Source organism: Marmota monax, unplaced genomic scaffold (genome assembly GCF_021218885.2).
Source record: "Marmota monax isolate L192 unplaced genomic scaffold, Marmota_monax_Labrador192_F-V1.1 WCK01_AAM20220418_F8-fsc00111, whole genome shotgun sequence".
Taxonomy (NCBI): domain Eukaryota; kingdom Metazoa; phylum Chordata; class Mammalia; order Rodentia; family Sciuridae; genus Marmota; species Marmota monax.
In genome coordinates this window covers 1,689,187-1,712,556 of record NW_026695067.1, presented here as the reverse complement: position 1 = coordinate 1,712,556, position 23,370 = coordinate 1,689,187, and the positions used below count along the sequence as shown (strand labels likewise).

The window sequence follows — 23,370 nt, the reverse complement described above, 5'->3', positions numbered from 1 at the left end:
ATTATTCTTGTCAGGTTTTTTGATCACAGCAGCAAAAAAGCTAAATAATACACCATAAGTAGAAAAATGAGATTAGATCCTCCTTTCTCACCCTGTACATTTTAAGTAAACTTAAAATGATCAAAGACCTAGGAATTAGGCCAGAAACTATGCAACTCCTAGAAGAAAACATATAGTCAACACTTTTCTAACTCATAGTCACAAGCAATGACTTTCTCAATAGGACCCCTAAAGCTCAGGAAATAATGCCAAGAATTAAAAAAAGGGGATGACATCAAATTAAAAAGCTTCTGCAGAGCAAAAGAAACAATTAGGAATGTGAAGAGAGAACCTGCAGAATGGGAGAAAATCTTTGCTAGCTGCTCTTCTGATAGAGGATTAACACCCAGAATATTTAAAGAACTCAAAAAACTTTACATAAAAAACCTAATAACCCAATTAACAAATGGGCAGATGAACTAACCACACTTCTCAAAAGAAGAAATACAATGGTATATTATTCAGCCAACAAATATATAAAAAAAAATGTTCAACATCTCTAGCAATTAGAGAAATGCAAATCAAAACTACTCTAAGATTTCATCTCACTCCAGTCAGAATTGCAGCTATTAAGAACGAAAACAACAATAAGTGTTGGCAAAGATGTGGGGAAAAAGGCACACTCATACATTTCTGATGGGACTGCAAATTGGTGCAGCCAATATGGAAAGCAGTATGGAGATTCCTTGGAAAGCTAGAAATGGAACCACCATTTGACCCAGCTATTCCACTCCTTGGTCTATACCCAAAGGACATAAAAACAGCATACTACAGGGATACAGCCACATCAATGTTTATAGCAGCACAAATCACAATAGTTAATCTGTGGAACCAACCTAGATGCCCTTCAGTAGACGAATGGATAAAGAAAATGTGGTATATATACACAATGGTATATTATTCAGCAATAAAAGAGAATAAAATCATGGCATTTGCAGGCAAGTGGATGGAGTTGGAGAATATAATGCTAAGTGAAGTGAGCCAATCCCCCCCCCAAAAAAAACAAATGCCAAATGTTTTTCTCTGATATAAGGGAGGCTGATTCATAGTGGGGTTGGGAGGGGGAACATGGGAGTATTAGATGAACTCTAGATAGGGCAAAGGGGTGGGAGGGAAAAGGAGGGCACAAGAGGGTAAAAAGATGGCAGAATGAGATGGATACCATTACCCTAAGTACATGTATGAAGACACGAATGGTGTGAATATACTTTATATACAACCAGAGATATGAAAAATTGGGCTCTGTGTAATATGAATTGTAATGCATTCTGCTGTCATATATCACAAATAGAATAAAAAGAATAAAAGCAATAATAAATGCTGAAGATGATGGGGAAAAGGAACACTTTTATACTGTTGGTAGGATTGTAAATTAGTACAACCATTATGGAATCAGTATGGAGGTTCCTCAAAAGGTAAGCAGGGAACCACCAGATGATACAACTACACTACTCCTTGGAATTTATCCTGAAGAATTAAGATCAGTATACTACAGTGATACATGCATACTCATATTTATAGCAGCATAATTTGTAATAGCTAAACCATAGACCCAACCTAGGTGTCTGTCAATGGAATAATGGATTAAGAAAATGTGTTATAGATACACAATGGAGTTTTTTTTTTTCATCTCTAAAGAAGAATGAAATGGTCATTTTCGAACGTTATGTTAAGTGAGATAAGCCAGACTCAGAAATTCAAGGATTATATATTTTCTCTGGTAAGTGGAAGCTAGAGAGGAAAAAGGGAAAGAAGGTTGGCTGGATGTGTGTGGGGGTGTCTCATGAAAATGGAAGGGATAAAAGTAGAGTGAGGAAAGGGACCTGGTAGTAAGGGAGGAGAGAAAGGGAAAATACTGGGGACTGATATTGACCAAATTATATTGCGTCCTGTATGAATATGTAACAATGAATCTCACCATTATGTACCATTATAATATACCAATAAAAATATGGAAAAAAATGAAAACAACACCTAATAAAGATTTATCTGTCTCCATTAAAGTTAATTGTTTAATTTTTCAAGTATTTGGGGACATTTTCCAAGTATCTTTCTGTTAGTGATTTTTAAATTTAATTTCACTGTGATCTGAGAACAGACATTGTACTATTTCTAGTCTTTAAATTTGCTAATATATGTTTTGTGTCCTAAAATGTGGTCTACCTGGGTGAATGTTCCATGTGAGCTTGAAAAGCTGATATTCAGTTATATCCAGTTAACTTAATAGTGCTGTTGAGTTCAACTATGTCTTTAATGGCTTTCTGACTGCTGAGTCTATTACTAAGATAGTGGTGTTGAAGTCTTTTTTTTTTTTTAAAGAGAGAGAGAGAGAGAGAGAGAGAGAGAGAGAGAGAGAGAGAGAGAATTTTTTAATATTTATTTTTTAGTTTTCGGCGGACACAACATCTTTGTTTGTATGTTGTGGTGAGGATCGAACCTGGGCCGCATGCATGCTACCGCTTGAGCCACATCCCCAGCCCGAAGTCTTTCTTTTTTATTCCCTAGTTTCGAAGTAAAATTGACGAAATTGACAAAAACAGTATACATTTGAAGTGTACAACATGTCTTGATATACATTGTAAAATTATTACCAAATGAAGCTAATTAACACATCCGTTCCTCACACAATTACTTGCTGTGCATGTGGTGAGAACAATTAGGTTCTATTTTTTTTAGCAAATTTTAAGTATATCATATAACATTATTAACAACGGTCACTATGTTGCACATTAGATCTAGAACTTATTCATCTTGTAACTGAAAGTTTGTACCCTTTGACCTATATCCCCCATTGCCCCTTCCTAGCTCCTGGCAACCACCATTCTACTCTCTGCTTCTGTGAGTTTGACTCATACAGGTTTTTCATATAGGTGATCATACAATATTTTTCTTTCTGTGTCTGGGTTATTTCATGTAGCATAATGCCCTCTGGGTTCATTCACATTGTCAGAAATGACAGGGTTTCCTTCTTTGTTATGGCCAAAAAGCACATACACATACATTGATCACATACCCACACTCACACACACCACATACCACATATTTTTATCCATTCATCTATTGATGGTTGCTTAGGTTGTTTTCATGTGTTGGCTATTGTGAAGTCCTTCAATAGCTTTTAACACTTTCTCCTCACCAGTTGAGCAACTTGCAAGGGGTTAATTCATACAAATTTAATTGAAGAAAGTACTGAATACACATGCAATTTAATTTTAATTTTACTTGCAATGAGAATAGATGAAAATATCACATGAGGAAATAAGAAATCAGCATACATAAAAATCCAGAAATAAGTTGATTCTCTTAATTATCTCAGTTTAAATTCTCAAAATTATAGATTTAGATTTTCACACTGTACGTAGGATACAATACAAATAGCCATCCAATAGACCAATTTGAATTGTGTACATTATGAAGCCTTTAGCCATGTCTCCCCCACCCACCGTTTTTAATCTTGCTCAACTTCAGCCCAGGGAACTCTGAAGGCATTCATGTTGAGATGACCTGAGAGATCACGACTGTTGAATGTTGCTGTGATCATCTGACAAAACCAGTTTTCTATACTCCAGCTGACTTGAATCTCTGTAAACTGACCATCTAGATATATTTATTCTAAGAATAGCATAACCTAGTTGAAACTAATAAGAGATTATATTCATAGCTAATATTTAGTAATTACTCATGATAAGCCAGGAACTATCCTAAGGGCTTTACAAAATTATATTTTCCTTTTGAAGATTAATAGAGATAAGGAGTCAGTGGTATTACCATCTATTTTACAGATGTAAAAAACTGAGGCTTAGAAGGTTAAGTTTTTGCTCAAGGTAGTTTAAGTGGCAGAGCCAATTTCCCAGAATAGGTCTACCTCACTCCAAAGTCCACTCTCTTGATTATGTTACCATGCCTCTCAATCATCAGGACTTTCTAAGTTAGTTTTAAAAATCAATTGAAAGTAATAGAACATCATGAAACTAGTGCTCTCTTTTGACAACAAAACACAGGTTTTGTTGTTGTTTTTGTTGTTTTTTTTAGTTTCGTAATTCTTAGCCACAGAGATTATTCTCATAAATACAGCTTTAGCACTCTTTACTTCCAACTAGTGATAAATTATAATTTATATCAAATTGAGAATATAAGATATAGCCAAAGCACTTAGATGGCATTCCTTTGAAGCTATTGCTTTCAAGGGAGAAAAACAATATATTGATGAATGTTTAAGTGATTGTATTATTGTCAGTCAAAATTCTTCTTTCATTTTTTTTTTCATTGATTGTGGCACCTTGAGAAAATGACCTTAGCATTTGACATTTTAGTGTCTAATTTTGTAAAATGTGCCATTTTGTATGTTCCCTTAAGTGAGATTTAGGATGAAATTAATTTTATATTAATGGTGCTAAATGATTTCATCTGTCACTTTAACTTATGTGTTTAATAAAACCTCTCTTGTAAAGCTTCAACAAAAATATAGTTACATATGTTTTCTTTCATAGACAGTGGCTTTGTATAAAAATTACTTCTTTTTGTTTTCTATTTATTAAAAATATGATGCAAGTCATTTCTATTCTTCTCCACCAACAAACAAAAATAAATTGGTATTTATTTTTCTAAAAAGTACTGATTTTGTGTTTTTGTATCAATTTGTAGTGAAAGCTTTGGTATTTAACATTCTACCAATCTATAAAAATGTTAGTCTTTTTCCCATATAAAGTTAAGAGTGGCCTCATCATTCTCTAAAAATGCAAAAGCTTCCTTTTATGGAATTAACAACTTTTAATGAACAGTACCATGTCTTGCTTACATTTATGTTTCTTGAGGATTTTCGAGATGGCTAACTGAAATACTTGAAGACCAAATGTGGAATTATAGCTTGAATTGTCTGCCTTCCACAAAATTGTCCAGACAGTGTGAAGTGTCAAAATGGAAGAAAAACTGGTTTTAATGTAGTCTCTAGTTATAAAACTGAAATGATCTATTAGCTGGAAGTTTTTATAGTTTCTGAAGTGTGTTTGAAAAAGTATGTTCTGTTTGAGTACAAAGATCTATGGTATTTGTCAGATCAAGCTTGTTAATTGTATTACTATTTTTCCTTACTCTATCACTTCTGTTTGCTTCCAAACAAAGCATGTTAACATCCTACGGTGTGTCTGTGGATCTACCCATTTTTTCTTGTATTTCTATCTATTTTTATTTTATATATTCATCTCAAAATAGTGTAGCTAGATACATAACAACATTATTTTCTCTTGATGAATTGTATATTTTAAAAGCATAAGGTATTCCTGTTTGTTCCATTTCATAGTTTTTGCCTTAAAATCTGTTGTCTGATATTGTTATTGTTAAGTATGCCAGGTTAGCATTTGGCTGTGGTATCTTTTTTCTGTTCCCTTTTTTAACTTTGTCAGTTTGTTTAGATATGTCTCTTGAAAATAAAGCTGGATGTTAAATGTGTCTTATTGTACTCAATTTAAAATCTTGTCTTTTAATCTGAGAATTTTGATTACTGATTTTATGGATTTGTTACTGTCAACTTATTTTATGCTCTTTAAATTTTCTGTTTTCTTTTTTGCCTTTTATTCCCTTAAGTTGGTCAGATTTTCACCACCACTATCCCCCACATCTTCCCGTCTCCCTCCCTCATTTTCATCTAATGGTTTGAGAATTTTCATGTTTTTATTTCTCATTGACTTATGTTTGCAGGCAGAAATATCTTAACTGATGGAGACTTGATCAGATTGTGACATTTTTGATAAAATCATGTTTCATAACATTATTTTGCTGGGCAAGCAGGTGTACTTTCTGTTTTTAGAGTTAGAGGCAGGGATTTAGAGTTAGATGGTCATGTTCATGTTTTGATACTATACTCTTCAGACTTAAGCTATGTACACACGAGAAAGTTACCTAATTTCTCTGAGCTGGGGTGGGCAATTTTTTTCCTGTAAAGTACCAAACAGTAAATATGCAGGTTTCGTGGGCCAATATCTAATGCAGTTACTTAATTCTGTGTTGTAGTGAAAAAACAGCCATAAATGCTATGTAAATAAATATGTGATCATATTCCAGTAAAACTTTATTTATAGACAGTGATATTTTAATTCTATATAATTTTTATATATCACAAAATATCCTTTCTCCCCACCTATTTAAAACTGTAAACAGCTATTCTTGGCTCAAAAGCCATAAAAAAATAGGTGGAGGGCTGGGTTTGATCCATAGGGCATAGTTTGCTGACATTTGCTCTAAACTATAAATTTCTCACAAAAATCTGATTTTGAAGTAGCAGATTTTTTGATCATTCACAGTTTGACAGTTCTTCATCTAGGAAGCAATGGATTTGATGAATTGGATTTTTAGGGCATAATACTTCATGGTGTTGATTGTTTTATTCCAAAAGCTACTTTTTGTAAAAAAAAAAAAATTGAAGGAAATGGAAGCATAAATGTCCTTCAGAATTATTAAAGCTTGATCTCTGAAGATATTAAATCAACTTGCTACTTTGTATTATTTCTTTTAAAGAATAGGGCTTGGGCTGGGATTGCAGCTCATTGGTAGAATTCCTTCCCTAACATTTATGGGGCCCTGGGTTCGATTCTCAGCACCATATATAAAATAAAGGTCCATTGATAACTGAAAAAAAAATTAAAGAGAATAGGGCTTGTGGCCTGGGGATGTGACTTAAGTGGTAGCACGCTCGCCTGGCATGCGTGCGGCCCGGGTTCGATCCTCAGCACCACAAACAAACAAAGATGTTGTGTCCGCCGAAAACTAAAAAATAAATATTAAAATTCTCTCTCTCTCTCTCTCTCTCTCTCTCTCTCTCTTTCTCTTTCTCTTTTTTAAAAAAGAATAGGGCTTGTATTTCAAATGAGAAAAGTTGTAATTGCAGATTATAACTAAAACTCTGTTGTAGAATAGGAGTTCATGTCATTTGTCCCTTTAGGAAACAGTTTTCAGGTCATGCCTACAGAGTTTAACTGTGGATGAACATTTTCCCCCCATCCCTTCTAATACTGACTGACAGAGAGTGGGGAATTTAACTGCCCAGGCATTGCAAGGAGAATCTTACTAGTCAAATGTTTACAAACCATAAAGGCAATATCTGAAAATAGCATAATATTAACCTGCATAGAAATAAAGGAATCTGTAGTGAAATGAATTTTGACTGATTTCTGCCCCTTAGATTTTTGAATTTTTAATCTTGATTTTTTGTTTGTGAAATAGAGCTATTAATTAGGGCCTGGAAAAAGATAGTGAATTTCTTTTTGATCTTGGTCAAGGATTCCTTAGAATACTAACTTGGAATTCTTGTAGAGTAAAGGAAATAAAAAGCAGTTAGCTTTATGAGAACTCAAAAGTTAGCTCTCATTTTATTTATTTTTTTATTATCTTCTGTATCCTTATTTTATGACAACTAGAAATGTTGATAAATCGTCATTAGTTTAGTATTTCTGTTCATTTTTCTTCATATCTAAGTTTGGTTTAAAGATTTTAATTTATCTGATATGTAATTTTATTAAATTATTTAATTCATTTAATTTTCATTAAATTCTAATTTTAATGTTATGTAGTACAAGATGGTTTATGATATTTTCATTAAAATTATACCTTCTATTAATGTAAAATGAACTTTCATCATGATTCTATTTATTTACTTTTGCCTTAAATTAATTGATCTGACATATCACAACCTAGGTTCTGTTGTTCATCTTCTGTAATCCTTGTTGTTGTTATTGTTGTTGTTGTCGTTTGAGATGAAGTCTCACCATGTTGCCCAGAATTCAAATATCACTGAATTCTATTCATAGAATTCAAATGTCATTGTCTATCATGGTCTCAAACTCCTGGGATCAAGTGATCCTCCCAGCTCAGCCTTATAAGAGCTGGGCCTACAGACAGATAACACCCCATCTGGCTCATGCTCTGTAATCTTGATATTTAATTTTGGGTGTTTTTCTTGGAGCAACACATAGTTGATTTTTCCTTTTATCTCGATTGGCAATAAATGTAAATCAATAAATGATGTATCTTTTATATTCCTTAGTCATCTTCATGTAATTTTTAAATTCTTCCTTATTAATAATTAATAGCATTTACTACACATTTTATTTCTTTAAATCTTTACTAGTATTTTGAAATTTGCATATTCTGTTTTTAATTTTACCAATAGTTACTTTTACCAGTTTATAAACACCCCTTTCTAATCTGTAGCTATTTGTCAGAGGTGGGAGTGGAATAGTGGGAACTGATTTTCTGGATCAAGTTGATAGACTGCACATATTAGTTATGCTCTTGTCTCAACCTAAGCTCCATTAAAATAGGTTAGGGACATATGAAAATGACAAGAAAAGGGAAAGGGGAGTTAAAGATTACCAACAGACATGTGATTTCTTTAGTTTTCTGGAAGATGTAAATTAATGTTGGAAGGCTGAAACCACAGCCCAAAATGTGCTATAAAGAGGCCATAGTGACTTGGAGAGTTTTCTCCATGGTAGAACCCCACAGAGACTTAATCTTAGACTTACTATGCAATACTAAGAGCAAAAGTAATAAGACTGAATGCATTAGGTGAAGCAGTAATTGAAGGTCGATATACAAAACAGCCTTGATAATAGACCCCACCCACATATCCTCCCTTTCAGAATAGACTGGGAGGAGGGCAGTCAGGTATATCTGCCCCGGGGTGGCGGGAATCTCTTTCCTAAAGAAATTTAATGAAATCGGGACTTCAACATGATTGTTGGCTCTGGAACAGGGACTAGAACTCTTTATGTAAAGTATCAGATGGTAAATATCTGAAGATTTTCAGGCCATATAAGACTATTATTTGTCTTGCTGTTATAAAAAGTACCATCAATTAGATAATTTATATATAACAGAAATTTATAATCATTCACCACATAGTGACATTTCAGTGAACATAGTACCACAGATACAGCAGTGGCTATGCTGTGTAGTCAAGGTATGCAGTAGGCTCTATCTTTTAGGTTTGTGTAAATACACTCTATGATATTTTCTCAAGAACAAATTTCCTAACACATTTCTCAGAATTGATAAGCAATGCATGGCTCTATTTTCTCACAGTTCTAGAGAGACAGGGAAGTCTATGATCAAGGGGCCAGTAGATTCAGTGTCTGATGAGAGCTGCTCATCTTCCAAGATGACCCCTTGTTGCTGTGTCCTCTGGAGGGAGGAGCACAGTGTCCTCTCATGACAATGAGAGTAGAAGGGCAAAAACTCTGAACGCTGTATGCACCCTCTTTTTTAAAGGCCTTAGTCCCTGTGATCTTCTAAAGGTCCCAGTTTAAAATAGTTGATAGATTTTTGGAAGAAGCACAAACATTCAAGTCATAGCTGTTTTTGTGCTATATCCCCATGTGTTTTTTTTTTTTTAATTTTGGGGTTTTTTTTTTTAGTTGTCAATAGACCTTTATTTTATTTAGATGTGGTGCTGAGAATGAAACCCAGTGCCTCACACATGCTAGGCAAGTGTTCCACCACTGAGCCACAACCCCAGCACCCCCATGTATTTTTTAATGTTTGTTTGGCTTTTATGGCTCTTTAAAATGTTTTTAAAAACATTCTTAGCTCAAAGGTCATACAAAAACAATCTGGCTTGTGGTCTGTACTTTGCTGTAGAAGAAGCTCCTTCTCATTCTGTCATCTGATAGTTCTGCAGTCTGCTAGCTGGCTCCTTATAGCTTTTCCTGAAAATAAACCTGCCAATCAAATGTTCTACCAGGTACACAGAGTACCTAAGCCTACTTCCCACTCAGAATTTGAGGTGTACTGGGAAACAGATGTACTTACATAACATCAGAGGAATACACACCTCTTGCTGGGAATGAATAGTCAACCAAGAATAAACAACCAAGACATCTGAGCACACAACCAAGGCTTAACAGATATTTGAGGAAAATCAACTTATTGGAGCAATAAGACCAAGATAACAATTACTGATCCTGGAAGTAATGTAATGCAGGGAGCTAAAGAGATCCTGGAGTATATTGTGAGAGATATAACCAGTATGTTGTGAAAGATTTGAGATGCTGTTGCTTTCCTTAAACAAGAAAAGCTGTAGAAAATGAATAAGAGAACAAAGAACTCTTTATAGATGAAAAATATTACTAACATCTTAAAAAAGGTCAATAACAGGGATACAAAGTACAGTTGAAAAATGAAAGAATTCCCCACGCAAAGACACTTCGCCGGGAGAATTCCAATTTTATTGCAAAAAGCAGTGTGCTTATATAGAACTAAGGGGGAGATGGTAGGGCTTAGATAAATGGCAGGCAACCCATTTATTGGCAAGTTCTTTCAGATATCAGCTCCGGAGCCCAGGAATTAGTTCTCATTGGGGCTAAGGTTCCCCGCCAGCGAGATTTGAAATTGGCGCCGGTGGGAGAGTTCACACGGGCGGGAACTTTTCGCGCCACTGCAGAAAAGAAGAAGGTAGGAAGAAGAGGTGCTTAGGCGCCATGTTGGGGTTTTTTCTCTGGGGTATGGCTGCCCTTTATACTTTTCCCAACAAAAAACCCTTCTAGGGGCTAGGGCTGTAGCTCAGTGGCAGAGCATTTGTCTGGCCACTGAGTTCTATCCTTAGCACCACATAAAAATAAATAAATAAAATAAAGGCATACTGTCTATTTGCAGCTACCAAAAAAGTAAAGATAAATAAATAAATTAAAAAGAAACCCCTCTGGAACATTGTTTAAAAAAATAGAAAGAAAATATGACAAAATACAGAAGTGAAGGAGATAAACCTAGAAATTATAGAAGTTTTATAATGGAAGGAAATAAACTATTAAAACAAATAATAGATGAATTTTCCAAGATGTAAGGAACATAAGCCTTCAAATAGGAAGGGCCCAAATGGCTGTCTAGCACTATTTGAGAAAAATTTTTGAGGATAAGGCTAGGTAACATTCTCATAAAATTTTAGAACCCTGAGCAAAAAATAGATCTTAAATACTTCAGGGGAGGGGACAAACTAGTAACTTAAAAAGTTTTAATGATTAGATTGGCATCAGACAGACTTCTCTGGATACTGAAAAAAGATAGTGTGCATATCTAAATTATTTTCAGTGTAAATCAACATGACTAGCCCAATACTCTCATTTAGCTGTGAAGACAAAAGAAAAATGTCTGTAGTCATGAAGGAACTTAATGTTTTTGCTGCACCCTGTTTTAGGGAGTTGGTTGATGACGGACTCTAGCAAAAACAAACAAACAAACAACAACAAAAAACAGAGGATGTAGGAAACTAGAATCGATCCAGAAAATCACTGAAGGGAAATTTTTGGAAAGATAGTTGCATTCAGATACAATTTTAGAGAATATTCAATTCAAGTTTGAGCTTTGGAAGGGATGTTTCAGAAAACAAGATGACTACATGAAATAAATAGCATGATTAAGAAACTAATATTTGTTATACTATGATAAAGCACATTATTCTTTAGCCTCCCCTTCAAAAAGAAAGACAATATAAGAAAAAGTTGTATAAGAAAAACATAGTACAAATATATGCGAATTAAAATGTGATATGATTTTAATCATCTTACCAAGTTTGAGAAAAGAGAATCTATTTTATTTTGCTGCTTGGAATATTATAAGTGGTATCATGATATGAAATAAGAGGAGACATTATTCTTATGTACTTCTTGGATCTGTCATGAATGATAATTATATAATAATAATAATATAACTACTTCTATTGCTTTTCAACTTTTAGAGTAAATTTAGAGACAAGGTACGAAAGACTTTATTAGGGTTATGGACCAAAATGTAAATGTTAAATTTACATTTAATGTTAATATTCATGATATAAGAATCAAGATATAGCTAACGAAGAAGGGAGTAGGAGGAGAAAGATAGAAGGAAGGCTAATGGCACAATTGATTGTTTCACATGATAAAGAATCAGTCTGTGAACTGATCTGGCCTGTATTAAGACATGGTACATTGGTGGACTTAACCAACTGGGGATCTAAAATAGTTTAAAAAATTGTTGCATCTATACTGAACGTGGACACGTCTTTTTCTTGTTATTATTTCCTAAACAATGTAGTATTATAACTATTATATAGCATTTACATTGTATTAAGGAATGTCTACCACTAAGCCACATCTCTAGCCCTTTTATTTTTTATTTTGAGACAGGGTCTCACTAGGCTTCAAACTTGTGATCCTCCTGCTTTAGACTCCAGAGTTGCTGGGATTACAGGTAGGCACCACTTTGCCCAGATAGAAATGATTTAAAATATATCAAATATATGATTATTTGCATTTACTTTAAGTTTCCAGCTCAAGTCAACCATAAATCTACCCTCTAGCCATATAGATTTGATTTTCCTAGACATTTCATATAAATATAAATGGCTTCTTTCACTTAGTGCATGTTAAAACATGAATTAATATTAAAAAAAGCTAATACAAAATTCCTTATTATTGCTAAGTAGTATTCCATTGACTTGCCATGGAACATTTTGGTTATTCATTCATCAGTTACAGACATTTAGATGATTTCCAGTTTGGGACCTTTATGAATACAGCTGTTCTAAACATCTATATACAGGTCTTTGTGGGATATACATTTGCATTTCTCTTGGATGCATTTATATGATAAACTTATGTTTAACTTTTTAAGGAATTCTCAAACTATTTTCCTAAATAGTAGTCCCACCAGCAATGTATGAGTGCTCTAGTTCCTCCATGTCCTTGTCAGAACTTGTTATTGTCTATCATTTTTGTTTAATCATTCTTGTGGGTATGAAATTGTATCTTGTGATTTTTAATATTAATTTTTCTAGGGGCTAGGGTTGTGGCTCAGCGGTAGAGCACTCGCCTAGCACATTTGAGGCCCTGGGTTCACTCCTCAGCACCACATAAAAATAAATAAATAAAGATATTGTGTCCAACTAAAAAATAAATATTAAAAATTTTTTTCTAATAGCTATTCCTTTACTTGTTTAATTTCAACAATACTTGAAAATCATCCTTGATTTTTCTTTATTTCTTACCATACTCATCTATTTTGTGGTTGCACACCTTAGTATTTTTAAAATTACCCTTCTCTATTATCTTAATTCCTATTGCTTTGTTTGTTCACTATTCTTGATGATTAAAATAGCTTCTAAACTGCTTTCTCTGATACCATTTCCTCTGTAGGTTCCAATCTATTTTCCATACTTCCATCAAAATGAATTTCATAAAATGTAGATACAACCATGTCACTCCTTTGCCAAGAACCTTTCAAAGGCTTCTCAATGCCCTGCAGATAAAGTCTACATATGGACTCTGCTTGCCTCATACATACTACCTATTCTTGCCACTTTTATCCCCACTACCCCACTTTTTTATAAACCTGTGTAGTCTCCGTATACACATACCTTATACATATTTTGGCCCGTGATCTATCTATAATTATCTGATTACCTTGGAACTTTTTTCTTCTTTTATCTGACTACCTTGGAACTGTTTCCTCTATCTGGAATGTTTATCCATCTCTGTTTACAAACTCTCACTCATTTTTTTAAGGTTAAACACAAATAATTGTACATCTTGGAATCTTTTCCTGATTTTCCTTAACAGTTAAACTGTGTGTGTGTGTGTGTGTGTGTGTGTGTGTTAATGTAGTGGTAAACATGTTTGTGATAAGATTACATTGAATCATAAAAAATTTTCCTTATTCTAAGTAAAAATAAGGTATATATGAATTTCTGTGTGAGTTAGCTTTCTGTCTTGGTGAAAAATACCTGAGAAAATCAAATTAAAAGAGGAAAGGCTTATTTTGGCTCATGGTTTCAGTCCATGGTTGGTGGCTCCATTGCTTTTGGGCCTGTGGAAAGGCAGAACATAATGTCAGGGAGCACATAGTGGAGCAAAGCTGCCATTTCGTGGTAACTGGAGAGCAGAGAGAAAGAGAATGGGATGGAGTCCCACATCCCCTTCAAAGGCATTCCTCCATGACCTAACTTCCTTCAATAGGCCCTATATCGCAAAGGTTCCACCACCTCTCAATGGCACCATCAGCTGTAGACCATGCTTTCAGCACATGAGTCTTGGGCAAACAGTTAAGATCCAAACCTTAACAAGGAGTCAGCCTAAAATATTTTTGCAGTTACTTGTTTTTGTATCTGTTATTCTCCAATCTAGCAAGAGACTGTCATTTGTTTAAGGGCAATAGGCCACCTAGTGCTGTTTGTTGACAGGTTAACAGAGAAATTATTCTTAAATACCAAGGCTTGCATTTAGAGTGAAATGTTGCTCTTTAAAGTCATTATATTTTCTACTTTGGAGTCACTTGGCTCCAAAGGCTGTTTATATGCATTGTGTCAAAAATAACTCAGTATAAAACTGTCATGATATATCTCTTAATAAGTACATCTTCAATGTCATGGATAAAGTCACAGATTCACAAATTATTTCTCATGTGCAGTTTAGTAGTCATTTCTGTGTTAGTAGACAACATAATAGTTTCATAGTTCAAGTAAAATAACAAAGGATACTGATTTTTCATAAAACAAAACATCATTTTGCTGGACATGGTGGTGTATGCCTGTAATCCCCGTGACTTGGAAGACTAAGGCAGGAAGATGGCAAGTTCAAGGCCAGCCTGAGCAACTAAGCAAGGCCCTGAGCAACTTAGTGAGACCCTGTCTCAAAAAAAAAAAAAAAAAAAATAGGGCTGGGGGTGTGCCTCAGTAATTAGGCCCCTGAGTTCAATCTAATATCAGAAAACAAAACAAAACAAAATAAAAATATCATTTTGGAATTCTCACACCATAAGCTAAAATGACTTAAGTATGTGTGTATATATACATATATAATGATTATAGCTATATAAAATTTGCCATTGAATGTGGGAGATAATATATGGTAATGAAAAGAAATGTTTTCAGAGTATGAATTATGAGTTTATTTTGATACTTTTTTTAAAAGAACAAATATATTAGTTTTTGTGTTTTACATCAGTCAAGTAGTGATATTGTCTGAATTGTGGCTTTAGAAAAGATAACCATTTAAATACTTGACATAATTTAGATAGCTATATCTAAGAACCCTGTACTTCATTTAACAAAATTATAGTTTTAGTCAATATTTTAAAATATTTTTAAAATTTAACTTTCCTTAAGGGACATGTAATAGCTTTGCCATAGTTTTAAAGTCATTATATTGTTATCAGTAGTAGGTAAGTTCAATAATTATATTTTAAATCAGACATGGGGTTATAAGTTCTATTAGAGCTATTATCATCTTTCAGTTCTATAAATTCTTCAAGTCATCATAAATAAATTTTATATGGTATATAAGGAAACTATTTTTTTTTTTTAAAAAAAGCCTTGTGGAACAATTGTCCATTAGCTCCACATAAAAATTCCTTTTCTTTACAAACTTAGATAGTACTCTTGAATTATCCAGACATGCCAAGGTAAGTAAGGAGTCTAAATAATGTGATTTAATTCATAACTTTAAAACACGAACAGTGATTTGGAAGTACAGCTTAGTACAACTCTTTTTCTAAGTAAAATTCTGCCCCATTTGTGACTCTGAGCATGTAGACTGAAGAGTAGCTTTCTTAGTGGTGCCTGACCTCTGGGTACACCTTGGTCTATCTGCCTCGCTCTGGTTCACACTGCAGCCATATAAATCAGTTTTTTGACATGTTATAAAATGTAAGTCACAGCTGCTATAGTTTACAGTATTCAAAAATTTTGCAACACTGCATGTCTAAATTTATTTTTTTAATGAATATAAGTTTTTATTGAGGTAAGCCCTTTTTGTTTGGAAAAAAGAAACTCCAAAGGAGAATTTCAAATTAAATAGTTTTAATATGTATATACACTCTTTCTCTCTCCCTCTTTCTACCCCCTACCCACTCTCTTTCTCTCTGCTTGTGTAAAAAAGAAAGAAAGGGAATGATTGGGTTTGGGAGAAGACCTTGGAATTACACCTGTATAATAGGAAGTTGTAGATTAAGATTTCTGTTACAAAATCTTTATGCTTAAGTCAGAAGTAAATAGATTTTATAAAAAAGAATTAAGAAATTGTAATCATTATGTAAGTATAAATGCTTCATCTCTTCAAATTTATTTTAATTCCTTGTTTCTGTTATAGCAGAAAACTTCAAACATAAGCATGCCTCTTTAGCTACTTGGCTTTACCAGATGCCCAACATTTTTTAAAGAAAGGCATGTGTAGATTGATAAATGAATGTGCAAGGTATGGTAAACTCAAAAGTGCTTTTAATAGTTCTAAAGAAATTTTAAAAATTTTAATGCTGTTGGAGATTTTTATATTCCCTGTTTGACCATTTTCAATAAATTGAAAAATTGGAAGCTACTGATTCTACTAAAAGTTAGATTATTAATAAATAGGCTTTATGAAAAAGCAAAAAGTTCAGGTCATTCAGTTTCATTACTACCATATATGTTTCATTTTCTCATATAGTACATTACTACATTAAAATGTTTATTAAAAACCAGCATTAGAACAAAAAGTTTTAAGATTAAATTATATTATTTTAGGAAATGATTTGTATTTAGTGCACTTATACTTTATAATGTTGATCCTTTGGTTTTATCTGCACAGATTTTTTAATCGATATATTCAAAACATAGCTATCTAACTAATTTTGTCACTCACAAATAAATGACTTACTTTCAACATTTAAAGAGTATCACTATTAGAATATTTGATGTAACTCCCTCAAAAGAATATTTTTTCTTAAATTATTAATTTTAAACTATTTTAGGTGCTGTTTTTCAACCCTAATCTTCTGACCAAGGATGAAACTATTTAAAAATTAAGATGCCAACAGGTAATTTCTTCTGTTTATACTTTTGTCAATGTGTGTTATTTAGAAATAGAACAACAGATGTACATTAACACAAGATTATATTGTTCCTTATCTAAAATCCTCCCCAAAATATGAAATATTTTAGTTTTGAAATACTTTCCTATATAACATAAAACTTTTATTTTGGGTTTATGTGTTTTATTGTTCTTTACAAACTGACCAATTCTAGCTTACTCTGTATCTAATATCAACTTCCCAAATAATAAGTAAATTTGAAACCAGAGCAAAGAATGAAAATAGATTCAGAGATAGTGATTCAGGTTGGATGAGTTTTTTTTATTGATATAATATGTGATATTATTTCAGTAAATATATGTCTGGATATAATTAGTTAAAAAGGACGTTACTTTCAGCTGTGATAAAGTTAATAGAAAATCATATGGGATGATTTCCATGATTCTGATGTAATGTAGTTTTAACTGGGATTTTGTCAACCAAATTATTCCTGAAAAATTGTATAGATTATTAAAAGTTGTTTAATTTTAAAGAAGCATGCATTGTGTAAAAAAGAAAAAACCTTAAAGTATTAGTTTTACCTGGTTTACTTTCTTTTTCTTCAGTTCTTTGTAGTTCTATTTCTGTCTTTACATTTTTGTACTTTTATGGTTATAATATGCTGAAATAGGTTTTTCTCAATTCTTAAGTAAAAGGAAAGTTTCAAACTTTCAAATTCTGATTGTGAAGACATCTGGATCATAGTCGTTATCATTTATATATATATATATATATATATATATATATATATATATATACACACACACACACACACATACATATATATATATATGGTGTAGATGGACACAATACCTTTATTTTATTTATTTATCTTTATGAGGTACTGAGGATTGAACTCAGTGCCTCACACATGCTAGGTAGGTGCTCTATCACTGAGCTACAGTCCCAGCCCCAACAATTATATCTTAACAGGTATCAATATCTTAGTGGCAAAAATGTTAGAGAAAGTTTTTTTTTAACTAGTAAACTATCTTTAAATGCCAAACTAAATGCTAAATGAGAGAATTGTCATTGTCTGCTTCACATTAGATGATTCTAAGTAATTTTTAGACAATCAAGAACTACCAAGATAAAATTTTAAAAGCAGTATCATTCTCCTTTTAAAGCCAAAAGATAAAGTTTTCAGGAATTTCCTAATCACAAAGAGTAGTATAATGACCCAATAAATTTGACTATAGTTACTTCTGATTTTTTCTATACTGTTGTGGTCAAAAAATAAACTTTTTGTAAAGAGATGGTGGGGGTGGGAGTGGGGTATGAGGCTGAGTCTAGAAGGAAAGAGAAATACCAATGAGAGAGGGAAGGCAGAGAGAGGAAGAAAGATAAAGGAAAGATCAAAGATAAAGAGTGAGGAAAAGAAAGAGGAAAGAAAGAAGGAAGTGACATGGAGAAAGAGAAGGGAGAGAAAGGAAGCAAGAGGAGTGGAGGGTTATTTTCTTATTATTCTGAAAGTTTTGGCTATATGTTAAGCACAAACTTAGATTTTTAGTTTTACTTTAGGATTTTAGTCTTTTCAGTTATTAGCTTTTACCTAAAGTTCCCTTGCAAATAAAAACCTTATGAGATTATATTTTATTTTTCATGTTTGACTTTGGTTGTCATACAAGAGGAATATTTTAAGATAAATTTGGAAGCAAAATTTATTTCAATTATCTAAATTTTTTCCTATCACAATTTCAGATTTTAAATATTTGAAACATCAAAGGAAAAAGAAGAATTTAAATGCAACCTTAGGACAGGAAAGCTCTAAGTAATACTGTAAAATCTTGGTGGTAAATGAGAAGGACCTGTTTATTCTATGATCCTAATCACTGCCTTTTAATCTAACTAATGCAGAGATTTCTTATTTCTGTTATGTAGCTTCTAAATCCGTTATAATTAACAACCGTATCTGTAAGATGGATTCATTTTTCTCTCAAAGTGATAGATTTTTCTTTCAAAGTGACTATGAAATAAGAAATAAGATTCTTTCATTTTGAGGAAAAGTTCCTCATTCTAATTTTTAGTATTGCTGCTTCATTCTAAGACTGGTTATTCCTGTTTCTGATTGCATCAGAAGTATTTTAATATGCTTTCCTCTGTTCCATATGCATGTGTGTTTTAGATCACGAGGAGCCCTGTGGTCCCAGTTACAGGTCATTTTGCCTGAATGGGGGGATTTGTTATGTGATACCTACTATTCCCAGCCCATTTTGTAGGTGAGTGAAATGGACTGGGGGAGAGGGTAATTTTATTTCTTACAAACTTATTTGAGAAGTGAGAAAAAGTAAACAAAAAGTGTAAGAAATATATATATATATATATATATATATATACACATTTACATATATATACATATATTTACATATATATGCGCATTTACATATATATGTAAATGTAAGAAAATATGATAAATATTCTTCGTGTTTTTATTATTTTTAAAATAGGCATTGGTAGTTTCTAGCCATATAGAGTATTGAAAATAATCCATTTTAATGAACTCTGAGTTTTAGCAATTTAGGGAAGGCAGTTTATGTTTAATATTAATAACAAAACAACTAGAGAATTCATTAATTAAAAATCCCAATATGAGACACATTGTTTTGAATTTAGACTGAGTTGGTACTAAAACTTATACTTGGTATATTAAAAAGAAAGTGAAAAGTTAAGTTTTTCTAATGTTGGTACCAAATCTTAACCACTATTGTTTTAAAATAACATTATTTGGGGAGTACAGACATAGCAGAAAATCAGTAAAATGATTCAAAATAGTATTTGTATAGTACTTCCTGTGAGTTTAATTGACTAGTATTTTTTTTGAGAGAGAGAGAAGAGAGAGAGAATTTTTTAATATTTATTTTTCAGTTTTTCAGTGGACACAACATCTTTATTTTATTTTTATGTGGTGCTGAGGATCGAACCCAGCACCCTGTGCATGCCGGGCGAGTGCGTTACCGCTTGAGCCACATCCCCAGCCCCTTAATTGACTAGTATTTAAGGGCATTAAAAAAAAAACAAAAAACCTTTTTTAGTACATGAGCTAGGCACAAAGAACTATCACTGAGGCCTATAGATTTTGTGGAGTAACTCCTTACAACCTCAATATATTTTATAACTTGTTTGAATTACTTGTTTGCTCTTTAACTGAAATGAGAAGTATAGAATATAAATTTAAGATTTAAGTTCTTATTGAATACAAGGATAGAAAAGTCAAATTTATGGGAAAAGTTAAAGATATTGGGATCTGGTTTAGAGGAGAGGAGAGAGGTAAGTAACGTCATTCTTATCTGGAAGTTTTTAGTGAACTCTGAGTTTTAGCAATTTAGGGAAGGCAATTTATGTTTAATATTAATAACAAAACAAAAAGTTTTTAGGGGTTTTTCATATTGGGAACAGTATTCATATTGGGAATAATGCCTAGTGTTTTTTTTTCCTCAAATGACCGTATAAAGGGAAGGGGGAGGAGGAACAGACCAACAATTACTCAACATCCACCATGTTTTTTAAAAATCTATCTTACCAAGATATAATGCATGTATGATAAACTACACTTGTTTAAACCACAAATTGAATTTTAGCAAACGTCACACCCATGAAACTGCCACAACTTCCACTTCAAGATATAGAACATATTCAATGCCCCCCCCACCCAAAATTTTGTTGTTGACCCTGTTCTTTATTTATATTTTAACACTTTATTCTCAGCAACCTTAGAGGAAGGAGGCAGGGGAAACTTAAGAAATAGAAAAGTATGTAGAAAATGAGAATTTAAGTGAATTGCTAAAGGTCATATTTTTTTGACCCCAAAGACTGAATCCTTTTTCCCTCTCAGAATGGTGGAACCAATAATAAGACCAAGCGCCAATGAGCAGCAAAGAAGACTTTTATTCTTGACCAAAAATATGAGAAGTGCAAGATAACACTTGCAAATCAACTTTTCTCAGGGTTCAGAAGGTTGTAGATACAGGGCACAAGAAATGAGGGAGAAGGGTAAGGTAATGCTGGGGAGGAATGTTCAGGTATTCTATTATAATGAAGTTCCAACCTACTTTATCTAGCCCAGCAGAGGAGGAACTTCTAGTCTTGTCATCAAAAATGTTTAGGAAGGATAAAAACTAGGCCACCTAGGCAGTCATCACCAGAGTAGGGAAGCAATACAGCTAGGAAGAAGAAAGGAATGACCTTTAGATTCAACTTTCAAGGTGTGTTTAACCTTTTAATACATTTATACTGCATCCTTTCTAAGGGGACATGGCACATGGCATTTATACAATGAAATTATAATGCTTATCAGAAGATATATATTTAATAATTAAAATATACTATAGTTTTTTTTGTCTTGATCTTGGTGGTGACAACATGGGTGAAAAGACTGTTCTTCTTTATTGAATTGCCTTTGTACCTTTGTCAAAACTTAATAAACCAAATATGTGTGGGTCTATTTATGGATTATTCTGTTCTGTTGATTTTTTTCTGTCTTTTCACCAACACCGAATAGTTTTGATAATTATAACTTTATGATGAGTGAATTGTGTTCTGTGATTCTAAACCCTATTTTGGGGGTTAGGGAAAGGGATGTTCATTGGTCTTTGGCCTTCTTTTCTAATAGATAGTGTGTATTGCTTAAAAAAATATCAAAATAGTTTAGTGTCATCCTTAAAGAGACTATAGTTGTTGAGTTTTAAGTTTAAAAAATTTGTGCTGTTATGATTTTTTTATTAGCCAATGGGTTTTTTGTTTTTTTTTTTAAGTTTATTTAGCTCACAGTTTTTGAGGTTGAAAGTCCAGGATCCTGTGGCCCCATTGGTTTGGCCTCTGGGCTCCTTCATTTACATCACAATATGGTGGAGGAGCAGAAAGGGAACCCAGAACATGCAGAAGGGGACCAAGCATGTGGCCTGACTTTATAACAACCCACTCTCATGAGAACTCACTCCGTGAGGCTAGCCTTAATCCACTCAGAGGGTTTGCTCCCATGATGTGATCACCTTCCGTGAGGTCCTATGGGGGATTCTGATTATCCTTTATAGTTATATCTAATTTAATTGCATTGTGATCAGAGTACTTGATACTTCAAGCTGTCTGCACTAAATAAATTGAAAGAATTAGGAGCACTGGGATTTGGAAATTCATTAAATTGGGAAGTTTGTCACTCTGCCTTTGTACCTTGGATAGATGCATTCCTAGTGTACTTTTTAAAAGGTACCTATGAAAGACAATGGGCAACTTGACTGGTAACCCACACCAAATTTAAAAGTCTAATTCTTTCCTAATTTTATATTTTAAGAGGAGTAATTAGGGAGTGGTTGAAAGCATGCCCATAGGTTTTGATGGATAGAGATTGAAGCCAGGTTTCCATGTGGCACAGCCTCAGGAGGTGAGTGGATTGGCATCTTCTGTGTGATCATTAGTGTATCCAAAGAACTGCGTGGCACCCTGGGAGGAAGTGAGGGGCTGGGATTGGGGAACATGAGGAGGACAAAAAGAACACTGAGATAAGGAAGGAATTCAGTGGTTGAGGGTTCAGGAAAATTGAATGGCAGGTTTATTTTAAGTCACATTTTATAAAATGTAATTGCAGCCAGGTGCCGCAGCGCACACCTGTAATCCCAGCTGCCCAGAATTACAAATTTGAGGCCAGCCTCAGCAATTTAGTGAGAAGAGTTTCCCCGCAAAAAGAAAAGTAATTGCTTTCCAGTGATCTTAGGACCATATTTTTAATATAGCTGTATAGACTGTTATAATAATATCTAAGAGTAATAAACTCATTTTCAATGCCAACTCATACATTCATGCACAGGGGTGTTTCTATCAGTGACATCCCAGCCATCTTGTCACTGAGAAATGCAGACTCACCTTTGACTGTATTATTGGTTCCTCATCTGGTTGTCAAATTATAGTTTTTACTTAAGTCTTTGATCTCTCCAGTCCATTCTGTTCTGATTATCATTATACTAACTCAAACCTTCTTAACACCTTGCTTTGGACTTATCATATTAAAAATCCATATAAATAGTCCCCAAATGAGTTTCTCTTGAGCCTAATTCTCATCACTACTCCCACTAAAAAAACAGTAAAACTTCAGTGAGAGTGTTCACACCTACGCATCTACCACCTATGAAATAATATCTCACCTTTTAGTTTAGCTTTTAGAGCCTTTAACAATTGGGCTCCAAACTGCCTTTTGGCCTTCTCTCCTTTTTGGTCTGTGTTCTATTCAAAATCATTTACTATTTTTGTTAGATATATTTTGCATTATGTTGCTTGCCTTGAATTTGTTCTCCTGCCCTTTCTCTATAACTATGCATTTTCCAAATCCTTTTTTATTTTTCAAGGCACCCTCCTCCCTAATTCATTACCCTATCACAATTCAGAATTCATCTGTCCCTCCTCTGAACTGCCACAGAAATATGAGAAATTTATTAATTTTTATTTTGTATCATTTATATACATGGACAAGTCATTCTTATTAGAATATTAACTTTC

General features: G+C 33.3%; 1 protein-coding gene across 35 annotated transcripts in view; it reads left to right on the top strand.

The window, feature by feature from the left end:
• Nrg4 (neuregulin 4) overlaps positions 1 to 23,370 on the top strand; it is a 202,647-nt gene that overhangs the window by 73,545 nt on the left and 105,732 nt on the right. For 28 of the 35 annotated variants that reach the window (XR_009225257.1, XR_009225256.1, XM_058573787.1 and 25 more), the window contains 3 exons: positions 12,192 to 12,255; positions 16,786 to 16,851; positions 19,010 to 19,103. Coding sequence is in view for 33 of the 35 variants with exons in the window: in XM_058573787.1 (XP_058429770.1) it covers positions 16,842 to 16,851; positions 19,010 to 19,103 (104 nt within the window). In the remaining 2 variants the exon portion in view is untranslated. Of the gene's footprint in view, positions 1 to 12,187; positions 12,256 to 16,785; positions 16,852 to 19,009; positions 19,104 to 23,370 lie in introns of all 35 variants that reach the window. The other 7 variants (XM_046427899.2, XM_046427904.2, XM_046427883.2 and 4 more) reach the window with 2 other exon arrangements.